The sequence below is a fragment of the Salvelinus alpinus genome, chromosome 6, assembly GCF_045679555.1.
Source record: "Salvelinus alpinus chromosome 6, SLU_Salpinus.1, whole genome shotgun sequence".
In the NCBI taxonomy this organism is placed as follows: domain Eukaryota; kingdom Metazoa; phylum Chordata; class Actinopteri; order Salmoniformes; family Salmonidae; genus Salvelinus; species Salvelinus alpinus.
Genome location: NC_092091.1, coordinates 58,391,026 through 58,405,056, shown reverse-complemented (window position 1 = coordinate 58,405,056; position 14,031 = coordinate 58,391,026). Strand labels below are relative to the sequence as shown.

At 39.8% G+C, this 14,031-nt stretch overlaps 2 protein-coding genes across 5 annotated transcripts in view; one reads left to right on the top strand and one right to left on the bottom strand.

The window, feature by feature from the left end:
• Positions 1–221: 221 nt before the first annotated feature.
• LOC139578987 (probable E3 ubiquitin-protein ligase HERC3) lies at positions 222–9,208 on the bottom strand. 2 transcript variants are annotated; one of them, XM_071407155.1, is made up of 23 exons: positions 8,522–9,200; positions 8,331–8,442; positions 8,103–8,179; positions 7,765–7,986; positions 7,280–7,371; positions 6,426–6,556; positions 6,144–6,268; positions 5,890–5,966; positions 5,656–5,780; positions 5,492–5,551; positions 5,266–5,371; positions 4,974–5,166; positions 4,510–4,664; positions 4,128–4,250; positions 3,725–3,823; positions 3,188–3,355; positions 2,964–3,104; positions 2,477–2,643; positions 2,137–2,200; positions 1,583–1,653; positions 1,150–1,333; positions 740–842; positions 222–625 (listed from the first exon to the last, which is right to left on the bottom strand). In XM_071407155.1, exons 1-23 carry the CDS (start codon positions 8,751–8,753, stop codon positions 414–416), a joined length of 3,039 nt encoding a protein of 1,012 aa, XP_071263256.1. In that variant the 5' UTR covers positions 8,754–9,200; the 3' UTR covers positions 222–413. The 2 variants fall into 2 exon arrangements, with proteins under 2 accessions (XP_071263256.1, XP_071263257.1); XM_071407156.1 differs by lacking the exons at positions 1,583–1,653; positions 2,137–2,200 and having other exon boundaries at positions 8,522–9,208.
• A 3,573-nt stretch (positions 9,209–12,781) lies between these two features.
• LOC139578996 (T-cell ecto-ADP-ribosyltransferase 2-like) overlaps positions 12,782–14,031 on the top strand; it is a 68,132-nt gene continuing 66,882 nt past the window's right edge. For 2 of the 3 annotated variants that reach the window (XM_071407170.1, XM_071407171.1), the window contains exon 1: positions 12,784–13,021. The gene's annotated coding sequence lies outside the window, so the exon portion shown is untranslated. Of the gene's footprint in view, positions 13,022–14,031 lie in introns of all 3 variants that reach the window. The other variant, XM_071407172.1, reaches the window with a different exon arrangement.

Here is a 14,031-nt window from a genome sequence, read left to right as displayed (position 1 = left end):
TGTGTGCCACCTAACTGCAGGGATATTATGTTTTCATTGATTTCTGTAATGAACCATTTGGTGGGTCTTGTAAATGAATAGTTCTTGTGTTCAACTGAAAACCTGATATGCTTCCTTTTAACAATTAGATTATTTCAAATACTTTGGGATTTCCTTGTATCTTGGTTGTTATCATTTTTGTTCATGTGTTGTTTAATGTGCAGGCACAAACCATGCTGTACTTTTTGATTTATAAATGTTTTAATAAAATTTGGTAAATGAAATATGATAATGTCATAGTACCGCACAGATCTCAAGTTAGGATTTGAAATACAACCCTACATTAAATCAATCCAAATTTTAAACCCAACTATGGAACAATGAAAAGATGAACACAGGAGAGGAGTATATACAGCAGCAACATTATACACCCATTATTCATTCCAGAAGCCTCTGTTGTGGCCAACAGCCTCTATAAGCCTGCTCTGTAGTATCTCTTTGGAGGGGTAGATGGGCAGCTGCAACAGAGAGTGACAGGTCAGCGCCTCTGGGAAATGCTGTTGGGAGGAGTTGAGAAGGGTTTGGACCCTCATCCTGATCTGGTTCATACCCAGGATGGGCACACGATCACAGCCAGTCAGGAACACTGAAGGGGCAAAGGTGGTAAAAGGGAGAGGGCAGTGAATGACAGAACAGAACTTTATTCTCAGTAGCCTACGTTATTGGTTCATCTGTTACAATGAGAATGTTCCATACTTACACAGGAATGCTTTTTTTTGATCCTCTGTCAGTTCCTCAAACACCTCCCAGAATGTGACGATGTTGGGATGCCCAGCATGGTACTCTCCTTCATACACAGTGTTCTAGTTTTGGGGGAAATGCCCTCAATTAATATGGTGAAGCAATAGACACTTAACACCATTCAAACTACTTGTCAAATCAATGTACCAAAACAACATTTTAGCTAGGTTTCAGAACATGTAACCATGAATCCCAAATCAACCCCAGGACACTTGTTTTTTAGGCTCCATCTTGCCCTCTGATAGGCTACGTGACATTTCTGCATATATTATATGTTTTACTTGTCTAATGCGCTCAGATGTAGACAATTGGCTAGGGGTAGATTTGGGATTGAGCTTCAGTCATGTCGTAACAAAACATGGTTCTGACCTGTTTCAGCGTCTCCCAGTCGAAAATCTCCTTCCCCACCATCACTCCCCTCAGTTCCTCTGGCTGGAAGAACTCCACCACGTCCTTGTCACACACCTTGAAGAAGCCTTTCCTGAACTCTTCAAACATCACCTCTACTGACTGGTTGAAGATGTAGTTCACATAGGTGTCAACAAACTCCTTCCTGTCAAAAGAATGACAGACAGAGTCAGATATCCATTGAGTTGTAGCTAGTATAGGTGGAGTCAATTCAAGGAATGAGAAGCATCATTTACTTTCCATTATGATTTCTCCATTCATACAATTACATTTCAACGTGAGATGATATTGACGAAATGGAATTGACCCCAATCCTGGTAGCTGTAGCAATGGAAATATGTGTCATACTGTAAACCTTGTATTTTGTCAGTTGTAAATATTGCTATAATCTTACTTATTAGCACTTGTGACAAGTTTTCCAGTTTCTTTGGGATCAAGTTCCACCGCTACATCACCCCACATCACCTATAATAGTGAGTAATGAAAATAGTGAGGTAAATGAACAATGATAACACTGCAGACTGAGGGTATGGACAAATAGATGGGAGTGATCTGCGAGAGACATACACACTAAAATAATATAATTGATCTAATGTTCAGTAATTCATACCACTTCACTTCAATGTAGGATCTTAATTTGAGCCAATTTGATACAGCAGGAAAATAATCCTGCAGCAACTGGAAATGTGAATTATGTGTATTATAATTAATGGACATTTTTTGTAGGGGTTGATAGATTTTTCGTAAGGGGAAATCAAGTCTGTCATTTTAAAGTGTAAATTACTAACTTTAGAAGCCTTTTAAAACCTTGAATACACTACAAGTTTGCATTTCTTGCTGTGTGGGAAAATTGTCAGCAACAAAAGAGTGTTCAAATTAAAATCCTACATCTGTATTATGTTACATTTTATTTGTTCATCGATCAAACTGTTTGAATGCAATACATACTGAGAAAGTCATGTCCATGTTTTCAACATCATCATCAGGGTAATCCAAGATGTACTGCAAACTCCTTCAAAAGCATCGAAAATAATATGTGACAATAGATGTGACAATTATAAATTGGCAATTAATAAATCATGATGCTTTCATAAGTGAAAAACTATTTATCCAAATAATGAATAATTGCTTATCCACACAGAGCAAGTGCCCTGCCCCTGAGATGCAATAAAATGCATTGAGATGCAATTTCTTAATCTGACCTTGGTGTCCTTATAACAAATACAACTGCCTGTACTGTAATACATTAATGACTAAGGGATAACAATATATTATGGTCTGAACTTACCTTGCTTCAATGGGGCTAAACTCTCTCAGGTCCTCTAAAGAGGGCTTGATGTTCACCAGCTTCTTGAAGAAGGCCATGGGGAAGGGGAGGTGCACCATGTTGTTGTTATACAGGGCCATCCCACACAGAACCCCAAACAGGAAATAACGCTTCTCCTCCACTCTAGGCTGTTAGTGAGGATGTGTTGGACAAGAGACAAGAAATAATCCATGAGTGAAAGTATCAGACATGCTGTTGTTAACCTGGGGAAAATGATTAATATACAGTAAAGGGAAGGTATTGTGGTTTCTATAATACAGTAGTAGGCTAGTAATACAGTAGTAATACTATAGTAGTTCCTCTCTAGAAACATATCATTACAGTGTTTCACTACCAGCACATTTGAAGCTATTTGAAAGTACAATAATTATCAATATTTTATTTCTATAATGTGTTGAGGTGCGGAAAACCTCATAATCCATGTGTGATTTCCCTAAACGTGCCTCACCATTGCAGGGAACCAGGCCAGCGTCTCGGTGTCGTTGTACATGAACATCCCAGACTCGGGGACCAACAGCTTATCAAACAAATGGAGGAAGAAGTCCCTTTTGTAGACATTTGTCAGCTTCGCATCCTCGTCGAAATACACCTGAGAGAGGTAAGCAGTACATTTTGGCATAGCCCTTCTCTGTTCAAAACATTGTCTCATCATATAAAAAAATATGGACTTACCACAAGGAACCTCTTGAAGGTACTGGGACATGCTACACTCAGTTGATGGAAAGTGTCTTTGATGAGTGATGCTCTATTCAGCCTCAGCTCAAAGAACGGAGCAGGCGCCGCCATGAGGAACATGTCAAAAGGCCACATGCCAGTCCTTTGGCGATTGTTAGGTGGATTCTGCAATGCATACAGTACAATATTAAGTCCTCAGTTAGTGCTTTTCTAGTATACAAGACAGGTATTATTTCAACCAGTTTCTTCCATCAAAAAGGTTAAGAAATATGGCTGGTTTCTTCAGTAGTGATGGTCAATATTCTAGAGCTACTTGGAATGCAGGCTTTGCACCAGCCCTGTTCTAACACACCTGATTCAGCTAATCAAAATCCTGGTGAGCAGCTGATTAGTAGAACCAGGTGTGTTAAGGCAGGGTAAGAGCAAAAAACTGCATACACAGTCAGTTGGTCTCTAGTAGGGGGTTTAGCCACCCTGATTTATAGTATCTGCTGTATATTATAATACTATATATTGAGAAGCAAGATTCATTACCTGTGTAAGTGCGGCGTTGATGTTAAAAACATTTATCTTGCTTTGCAGGTTCATCAAGAATGGGTAACGACAAAAGATGGCAGGTGTCTGATCCACATCCTGAAAGTGATGTAAAAGAAAACATACAGTGCATCTCAATTAAGTAGCTTCTTTGTCTAATTATGTTAATCTGCACTGAGAAGAAGGAACTTTAGTAGGTGAGAAAGATTCTCCAGTAGGAAAACAAAATGTTTCCTTCACTCTCTCTTTCCAGACCATTTCAGGTAGAGGAAATCTAAAGCCTCTATTGAGATGCAGCCAGGACACTTTCTAAGACCCAAACAACGAACATCAAAACACCTCAAGACTGACAACCACTAGTATGGTTAGCAATCGGTGACTGAGACAAAATAACTTTTCTTACCTGCTTTGACCATGAACGCCAAAGCTTTACATCCTCCTCTAGAAATTTGGTATTGAAGTGAAACTCCTCCATACAAAAGGTACTGTCTGGAACTGTCTGGGTCTCTACAGATTTCTGGTTTGCCTTTGAAATAATATAGAAAAGTAAAATACATTGATAATAAATAAACAATTATTTGCAAGTATTAGCTAAATATTTTACATGTTTGTCAGCAAAATAATATTTCATCAAATCTCAGTTACGGTCTCATCGATTCTAAATAGGTTGCATTGAAATAACTGCCACCCTGGCACCAGATTGGTCCCCAAATTTGACTGGTCAAAATGGGAAAACAGCATTATAAATGGATTGACAGTACGAGCAGAGAAGCATGGACACTGACTCTGTGGAGATGGCCGAGGACCTGGAGCAGGTGATTGATCCCAGGGTCACGAGTGCGTAGAATATGTTCACTCCTCAGAATCGACGACAGGGCCTTCTTCCACACCCCAATGTGCTTGGTCATGACATATGGCGTCAATGAGGACCAGCAGTCACCTACAGGACATGATAACACACAGATTACTTTCTCAAACCATTCGTGGGGGTATAGAATTTGGTCTACTTCACAATCATTCCAGGGGCACCCCCAATGTGCACACGTTTTGTTTTAGCACAGCACTACCACACTCGATTCAAATTACCAATGGTTTTGTAAATTTAGCCTAGTCTAAATCTGCCAGACAGCGAATGAACAAGGACAAAATAAGTTCTCTACAGCACAAACAGATTTATGACTACGTTATTGTTGATTAGTTGAATTTGGGGTGACACACTTTAAACATTTTAAATGGACGGCAACATTACCGAGGACCTGCAGCTTGTCGGGGTGCAGTCTGAGGATAGCAGCAGCAACGGCTTCGGTGAGATCTGTCCTTCTGTGCTGTTTGTGAAGGACCCTGAGGAGCTCAGGGAGAACCAGGTAGACCCTCAAGCTCTCCACTCCAATGGGCTCCTCATACAGGGAGGGAAGCAGTGTGTGCTGGACAACAGCTTCAACCTAGTGCAATGAAAGAGGTGTGTGAATCGTCCCTCGTTCAAGATACATGTCAGAATAGGATCGATTACATATCAATTTATATATATATTCACAAAATACCTCAGTCAAAACTTTGCCCTTATTCGCCAGCTTCCGGAATGCGCCTCGGACGAGTGAAAAATCCAGACCAGACTGTTTTGGTGAGGTTTGGTAATGTTTGTCACAACTAATAAAAGCAATAAATAATTGTCAATATTTATGCCATATTTAAATCAGTATTCTTTGATAATGTAATATTTCAAACATAAGACAATCATGTATTTGAACCAATATTAAATACTGTTACCTTTTATCAAGAAAGCTCCCATTTAAACATGATGCAGAAGAAAACATTTTTGTGATTTCCCTGCAATTACAAGTTTGAGTAACCTTTCAGTTCATTATGTGACCGTACATAAACAAAAATAGGAAATAACAACGGTAAATTATAGTTACTTATATCATACTTACTTCTGTCCTTTTTTCCAAGACTTTGAATCACATTCCGAGATCCATTTGTCAATGATTTTTTCATCTATAGCTTGTGTCACTTTGCCCACACTTGACCTGAGATTGTTAGACCTTTCTTCAGACTCCTGGGAAGATGACAATGTGATGCAACGTATCACAGCAATGTTAAGTACAAAGGACAAACTATGTCCTGTTTTGCTAACTCATTGTTTCAAATCTGAATTGTGTCCATACCTGACCAAGAGTGCACAATGCAAAGGAATGGTTTCCTCCAGCAAAAATGTGTTCAATTTTCTGGTCATCAATCTGGTCTGAAATGTTGACAAAAATAGTTGATTATCAAGTTAATGTTTTTTCATGTTTTACCTCGTGTTATTTTAGTTGAGTATTGAAATAAGCATTTTGTTGTGTTGACATTTATTCAAGTTTGATCTGTTCTGAAAATGTGTGTACTCTGGCTAAAGTTATACCATAAATTAATGTTTTACCTGGCAGTTGTACTGGAAGGGGCACAGACTGATCAATCTTTACTCCATTTCCCAGCTGCCCTTGCTCTCCGTGCCCAAATGAGTAGATCTTATTTGAGGGCCCCACAAATGCTAATGTGTGGTGTCTAATGTGGCAAACGGACAGAGAAAACATTTCTCAAATCAACAAAGAATTCTAAAAAGGTCTTATGCTAAGATGAAAATAACCAAAACAGTCCTACATCAATTTTGGTTGTGTCACATTTTGTCAATTCCAGATCATGTCTAATAAGTGTAACCTACCTTCCACAGGCTATCTGGGTCACCTTTGACCCCCAGAGTTGCCCCACCACTCGAGGTTGTAGTTCATCTCGGAGAGAGTTGTGTCCAAGCTGTCCATAGTGGCCTGAGCCAAATGTGAACACCACACCTCCCTAGAACAAAATCAACCCAGACAGTTATCATAGTGTTTTCCTCTACGTTAATGAGGATGTTTCAATGCACATTTCTAGGGAACTAAAAACGAAAACATTTCAATTGCTATGTTTGTTTTTTATTTCAACATTATTTAACTAGTCAAGTCAGTTAAGAACAAATTCTTATTGACAATGACGGCCTACCAAAAGGCCTCCTGCGGGGACAGGGTCTGGGATTAAAAATATAAATTAATTAAATAAAAATATAGGACAAAACACATCACGACAAGAGAGAAAACACAACACTACATAAAGAGAGACCTAAGACAACAACATAGCATGGCAGCAACACATGACAACACAGCATGGTAGCAACACAACAACAGCATGGTAGCAACACAACAACAGCATGGTAGCAGCACAACATGGTAGCAGCACAAAACATGGTACAAACATTATTGGGCACAGACAACAGCACAAAGGGCAAGAAGGTAGAGACAACAATACATCACGCAAAGCAGCCACAACTGTCAGTAAGAGTTCCCATGATTGAGTATTTGAATGAAGAGATAAAACTGTCCAGTTTGAGTGTTTGTTGCAGTTCGTTCCAGTCATTGGCTGCAGCGAACATTGAGACACCAATATAAATAAACGCACATAAAATGTAGACATATTGTATGGTCCAAACTTTTTAGTTCAAATGATAGAGAAAAGTGTAATTATGTCAGACAGATATACAACCTTTGTCAGAACGGCAGTATGTTCTCCTCCACATGAAATCCAAACAGTCTTCTTCAGATTCAGGCAATCAACAGGAGCTGGGGCATGTCTGTCTACAGAAAAATGGGTTTATTTTATTGTTATTATTATATATAATTTTTAAAATTATTTATTTACAACACATAACCCTCAAACACACGACACAGTGTGCTCTCTCATCCTGGTTAAAATAGTTTTTAGACAGATAAAGGCCCATTTATGACTTTATCCCATTTATTTTTTTCACATAATTTCAACCACCAAAAAATGTGGTTCATATTAGATAAATCAGGGGTCTCCAGCTACAGCCTGAGAGAGCAACTGAGTGGGATGACTTTTGTTTAAACCCAACACTAACACACCTGTTTCAAATAATGTACTGTTCATGGTCTTCGGTCTGGACCTTGATTATTTAAATATATTTAACAAGAGTCAACACATATGCTATTGTGTAATGTATACTGTACTTGTTGTGTCCCCTAGTCCCAGCTGCCCGGCGGTGTTCTTGCCCCAGCCGAACACAGCTCCAGAAAGGGACAGAGCGAAGCTGTGGTCTCCCCCTGCAGTGATCTGAACCAGGGGGATCCCTGATAGAGACTTCAGGGGCTTGGGGGACATGGCGCTGGGCTCGCCCCACCCCAAACCCAGCTGACCGCTGGTGTTCTGACCCCATGTGAACACCTGACCATCTGAACAGAAATCAGAAGTAAGCAACCATACAGTGAGAACATTGTACAGGATTACAGTTTTGAAAGGTTAGACTGTTTTGGTTAAGTTGCATTGTGAAACAGCGATGGTCATTTACCCTGTGTTAGTGAAATTGAATGCTGGTCTCCACATGCAACCTGAGTTACCTTTCGGTTACATAGGTTACCCAATGGTCTGGGGGGAAAAAGAAGAAAGATGAATAAGATTAGTTGGCCCATTTCAATTAAATGACAAATTGTTTTTATACTTTAGCTACTTGAATGAGAGGGTGACAATGTCTTAGGGTAAACTACATATAACTGTATCATTATGGAATGGATCCCACCTGAGAATATTGGCCTTGTCCAAGCAAAGAACCCGGCCCTCTTCAGACAGTAAAACAGCATGAGAATCTCCACAACTCAGAGCCCGAATCGTCTCCTTACACGTCACACTCTCTAAAGCACATAAAACATATGATTGGGCAACTCAAGAAAATATATTATGAAAATTGATTGGAAAGGAGATTAGACCTACTCAGTTTCCCTGTGATTCTTCTCCCATCTTGGTCCTCTTGAATCCGTGCGACAGACACTAGTCTCCCATTATTTCTGATAAACGCGACCACACTGTTACCTGCGGACAGACCCTGAATTTGAGATTTAAGGTGTATCAAATTAACGCAACTAATATCCGTTTTGGTCGTATCTAAACCATTCGGCTTCACTAAACCAAAGCCATTACGACTATCCTCTCCCCATGAAATCATTGTTGTGTTATATTCTTAATGAAATTAGTCCATACAGATTCTAACACTTGAAGGAGAGGCACCTGCCGATGTGTCCGACTCAATGATGGGTTTATATGACCGCAACCAACCATATGACATACAGAAAGTCTCATCATCATCATCAACAAAGCAGGAAACGAAAATGATTCTTAAATGAAACTGTATTTATAGAGGGCATAAAACAAAACACGCCTACAAACAAATATAAATACAGTTTCGAATAGTTACTGATGACGCAAGGCCGAAAACGAAAGTGAACGTCTACGGACAATAGCAGCCCAGTTATCTTGGAAATAGCCTACAATAAACTGACGCATTTGACACACATGATAATGTTTAAAACATTACCACCCAGTCGATACCTCCCTAGATGCATTTCAGTGGAACTGGCTGCAACGCCTACTTTATGCTGTGTCATGCATTACTGCTAAATGCTGAATTGAAAATTGTTTCGGAGTTTGAAAAGACCCATGCCTCAGAGACGTCCCTCATATTTGCCCTGTTTTTTTCAGATGTTAAATTAATTACCAAACTTAATTTTTAAGCTCAAGTTTATCATAATTATTTCAAAAAATAAATGTCAGCAGTATTTTGCGGAGGGTGCACACTGACTTGACCAGGCAAAGAGTACAGAAAATACTAAAATTGCTTTAATTATTGGGTTATGATACTATACACCAGCGTGGCAGTTGTACTAAACTCCTAAGGCATAAAAATTCTAAAATAATCAATGTCCATCATGAATTAAAATGACAATTGAACAGGTAAATAGGTATATAATAACATATGCAGAAAGTAGGGATGGTAGTTTGAAATACTTTTACTATTCGAATAGTAACATTCATTTTTGTCTGATTTCCGGATATTTGAAATACATGTGGTTTTTAAAAAACCTACGTTTTAAACCTGAACACAGCTATGCGAGGGAGAAGATGGTACTTTATTGTTGCAGCTGCGGAAGAACAGGAAATACAGAATGGTGCGAGCAGACCGAGGGAGAGAGACGCCAAGGCAACTCCGCTACAGCCAACACTAGCTAGCTAACTTGCAGCGACGATGTTATTTATTATCATCCCATATAACGGTGTCTATATTGACTGGAGTAGCATATTGGATTCGACAACACTTCCTGTAGCTACTCAACCCAACGCTAGGCATCGCCTTTTCATGGAATCCAATGGGCTGCTATAGGATTGCCTAGCCTAGCATGCTGACTAAAAACGAACATTCATTAACAACTAGCAGTATTTCAATCTTCTCGATTTGTCAGTTGGGATACTTAGGAGTACACCGCTGTATTCCATTCCTGGAATGAGGTTACGTTTTCCGAGCAATATCTCATAGCAGCATTCCGACTAGAGAGAGAACGTAATGAAGAGTTTGAGTTGATTTATTCTTGCTCACAGATGAAACTGAAGAAATGCAGAATTGACATTACTAATCATTGCAAAACACTAATTTAAAATACATAACACGTAATACGTGACATACATAGAATATTGAAAAATTTAAAACATTACAGGACATTTTTCATGATGGAAATTGAAATATTAAAATGTGATTTAAAAAATATATTATTTTTGGGAGAACCATTTAAGAGCTAGAGTTATTATACAGTCTGATAGCAGTGGGTAGAGTGGCGTTTCGCAGGCGGTTCGTACGGGCAGTTATATAGGACAGTTGGTGGCTGTTTCTCAGGAGCCTGGTGGTGCAGTTACCTCTTTTTGGAAGGAGCAGATCATTCAGTGGATGGTCAAGAGTGTGCATGTCCTTCACCAGGTGCACTGCAGCCTGCTCTGCAGTGAGGGGAGCTGTGGTTGGACTGCTCCACCTCTGGAGATGATCCTCAAGGCCCTCTGCACCCTGTCTAGTTGGGCCTGCTGCTTTTTACTGCATCCAACTAACAGCACTCCACCGTATTCCAGACAAGGTCTGACCAGTGTAGTATGTCTGTCACCACTGAGGTTAGAGTCTAGATGAAAACCAATATACTTAGTTGTTGTTACCACTGGTACTTCCTGTCCTTCTAGGATTAGTGGTGCGGGTTGTGGGTTCTCTAGAATAATATATCAGAATTTCCACAGACTTTTTCCCATTCAGGAGCATGTTGTTGAATGTGGCCCAGTCTTCCAGCTGCTTTGCCTCCAAGCCCATGGAAATGTCCTCTTTGATGCTGGTTAATGGTATGGCTCGGGACAGCCCTACATCGTCCAGTGTGTCACTGAAGACAACTTTTCAGGTGGACATGTGAAGGAGAAACAGATATCTTGCAACCACACCCCCCTGTGGCACACCAGAGGTGACCTCTGACCAAGGGCTAAAAGTGCCATTTGCCATCACACTCTGCATTCTTCCTGTGGTGTAGCTGTGGAGCCAGGCCAGTAACCTTGGACACAGTTCAATGTCAGACAGATGTTGCATGAGCTTTGCTTGATCTACTCAGTCAAAGGCTTTGGACATATCAGCAAGTAACACCCTCACCATTGTTGTTTTTTTGGAGTCTGTAGCTGTCAGCCAGGAGTGTGTGGCTTTAACAAGGGCGGTAGTAGTGCTGGACTTTGGTAGGTAGGCATACTGATTTGTGCACTCAGATAAAACTGTTGGCATTAGTTTTTTTTTATGGATACTCCTGGATTTTTCCAAGGAATGACGTCCAGTCGGATTCTGGCTAGGCTTCAATGCTTTCAGAAAGTATTCATACCTCTTGACTTAATCCACATTTTGTTGTGTTACAGCCTGAATTCAAAATGTATTAAATATTTGTTTTCTCTCACCCATCTACACACAATAACCCATAATGACAAAGTGAAAATGTGTTTTTAGAATTTTATTGCACATTTATTTAAAATGAAATACAGATATGTGTCATTTACATAAGTATTCACACCCCTGAGTCAATACTTTGTAGAATCACCTTTGGCAGCGATTACAGCTGTGTGTCTTTCTGGGTAAGTCTCTAAGAGCTTTCCATACCTGGATTGTGCAACATTTGTCCATTATTCTTTTCAAAATTCTTCAAGCTCTGTCAAATTGGTTGTTGATCATTGCTGGACAACCATTTTAAGGCCTTGCCATAGATTTTCAAGTAAATTTAAGTCAAAACTGTAACTCGCCCACTCAGGAATATTCACTGTCTTCTTGGTAAGCAATTTAAGTGTAGATCTGGCCTTGTGTTTTAGCTTATTGTCCTGCTGAAAGGTGAATTAATCTCCCAGTGTCTGGTGGAAAGCAGACTGAACCAGGTTTTCCTCTAGGATTTTGCCTTTGCTTAGCTCCATTCCGTTTCTTTTTTATCCTGAAAAGCTCGCCAGTCCTTAATGATTACAAGCATACCCATAACATTAAAATATGGAGAGTAGTACTTACTTACTTGTGTTGTATTGGGTGTTCCCCAAACATAACAATTTGTGTTCAGGACAAAAATGTAATTGCTTTGCCACATTTTTTGCAGTATTACTTTAGTGCTTTGTTGAAAACAGGATCCATGTTTTGGAATATTTTTTATTCGGTACAGGCTTCTTTCTTTTCACTCTGTCAATTAGGTTAGTATTGTGGAGTAACTAAAATGTTGTTGATCCATCCTCAGTTTCCTCCTATCACATCCATTAAACTATATAACTGTTTTAAAGTCACCATTGGCCTCATGCTGAAATCCCTGAGTGGTTTCCTTCCTTCTACGGCAAATGAGTTAGGAAGGACGCCTGTATCTTTGTAGTGACCGGTTGTATGGATACACCATCCAAAGTGTATTTCATAACTTCACCATGCTCAAACGGATATTCATTGTCTGCTTATTTTTTTTTTTACCTATCTACCAATAGATGCCCTTCTTTGCAAGACATTGGAAAACCTCCCTGGTCTTTGTCAGGGATGCAAACTAGTCACCTTTCGGCGAAATTCGACGTTTTTAAACCAAAATAGGTGACCTACGTAATTCGTGTAGATCCGATGAGAACGGTTTGGGGGTGGGTTTGGATCACTACTGACGAAGGCTGAGCCAATCGTTACATAACAGCAGAATGCAGCGGAGCACGCTACTGAAGAAAGAGGAGACAACCAACTTACTAGTTACAGCATCAGCGCGCCTCTGGAAAGTCAGCTTGTCAGTTACAGCAGCACGTCCCCTGAACGATAACGAAGAGGTAACTTTAGGTGAGAAGCCTGACCACGGAGACCGGGGTGAGAAGGTGATGAAGCGTACTTCATGAGCTGTAACCGAAAAACTACTGGCTTTTGGAAAGTTTGAGGTGAGGGAGAAACTGGTGAACAAGTATTAGCACTGTTAAGTATCTTGCTAGCTGGACCCGTTAGCTAGCCAGAGAAATGTTGGGCAACATTAGCCAACTTATCTGATAAATAATTGAGTTTATGGTGTGATAATTAGCTTGCTAATAAATTTAAACAGCTAACATCGTGTGAGCTAACATTAGTAACCTAACCAATTCGCTATAGTATTAACTGGTATACGACTCCTTGCCGTTGTGCCGAACCCCCCCCCTGCCAGAATTCTCCCCACCCTTCTAATTTCCTTACATTTTGTGGCTAGAGTCTAATACTTTCCGTGGCACACATCAGAGTCAAATACTTTCAATAGAACAAACTTCACGTCAGGATAGGCAACCGAAATGAATAATTAATGTATCTATGTTATATTAAACATAGAGGTTCGGGCGACATAGGCAGCCACCCAGGGCGGCATCAAGGGGGCGCCCCCGAAAGCGGGCGCTGAAGGGCGGGTTCGCCTAGGGTGCCATACAAGCTAGAACCGCCACAGTGTAGCCCAAATATATTGTTTTTGTTGTGTTGAATTTGACAGTAACCTGTGTGAGTGAGGGGGGATTATACTTTTTTTTACTCAGTGAACATTATTTTTGCACACATGTAGCCTTGTGCACTTGATCGATGTCTATAGTAGCCACTATGATAGAGCAAAAATAGAATGCCTGTTTGTTTCATTCTATTTTTACTTTAAGATTTTCCCAAGTGCAATATTTATGTGTGGTCACAAGCGTTCTATTATAAAGGCTATAATGGCTAACTGCAATATTAATGTGTTGTTTTTTTTCAAGTGTCATTTGCAGTAAAGTCTTGGCAACAAATAACATTGGATTGCTTTCTTTACATTTTTTAACTGTGAGTTAGGTTCACATGAACCACTTTTTATTTTACATACAGAGACTGATCATGTAGATCATATTCTTTGTTGTTTAATTAGTTAAAACCTGCATTTCCCTCTAGCAGGGATTTTTTGCATGTT

Coding starts and splice junctions, on each gene's coding strand:
- LOC139578987 (XM_071407155.1), bottom strand. CDS start 8,753: ATGATTTCATGGGGAGAGGATAGTCGTAATGGCTTTGGTTTAGTGAAG. Junction 8,180..8,330: donor GACAAGGCCAATATTCTCAG/GTGGGATCCATT, acceptor TTTTCCCCCCAG/ACCATTGGGTAACCTATGTA. Junction 3,824..4,127: donor GGCGTTCATGGTCAAAGCAG/GTAAGAAAAGTT, acceptor CATCACTTTCAG/GATGTGGATCAGACACCTGC.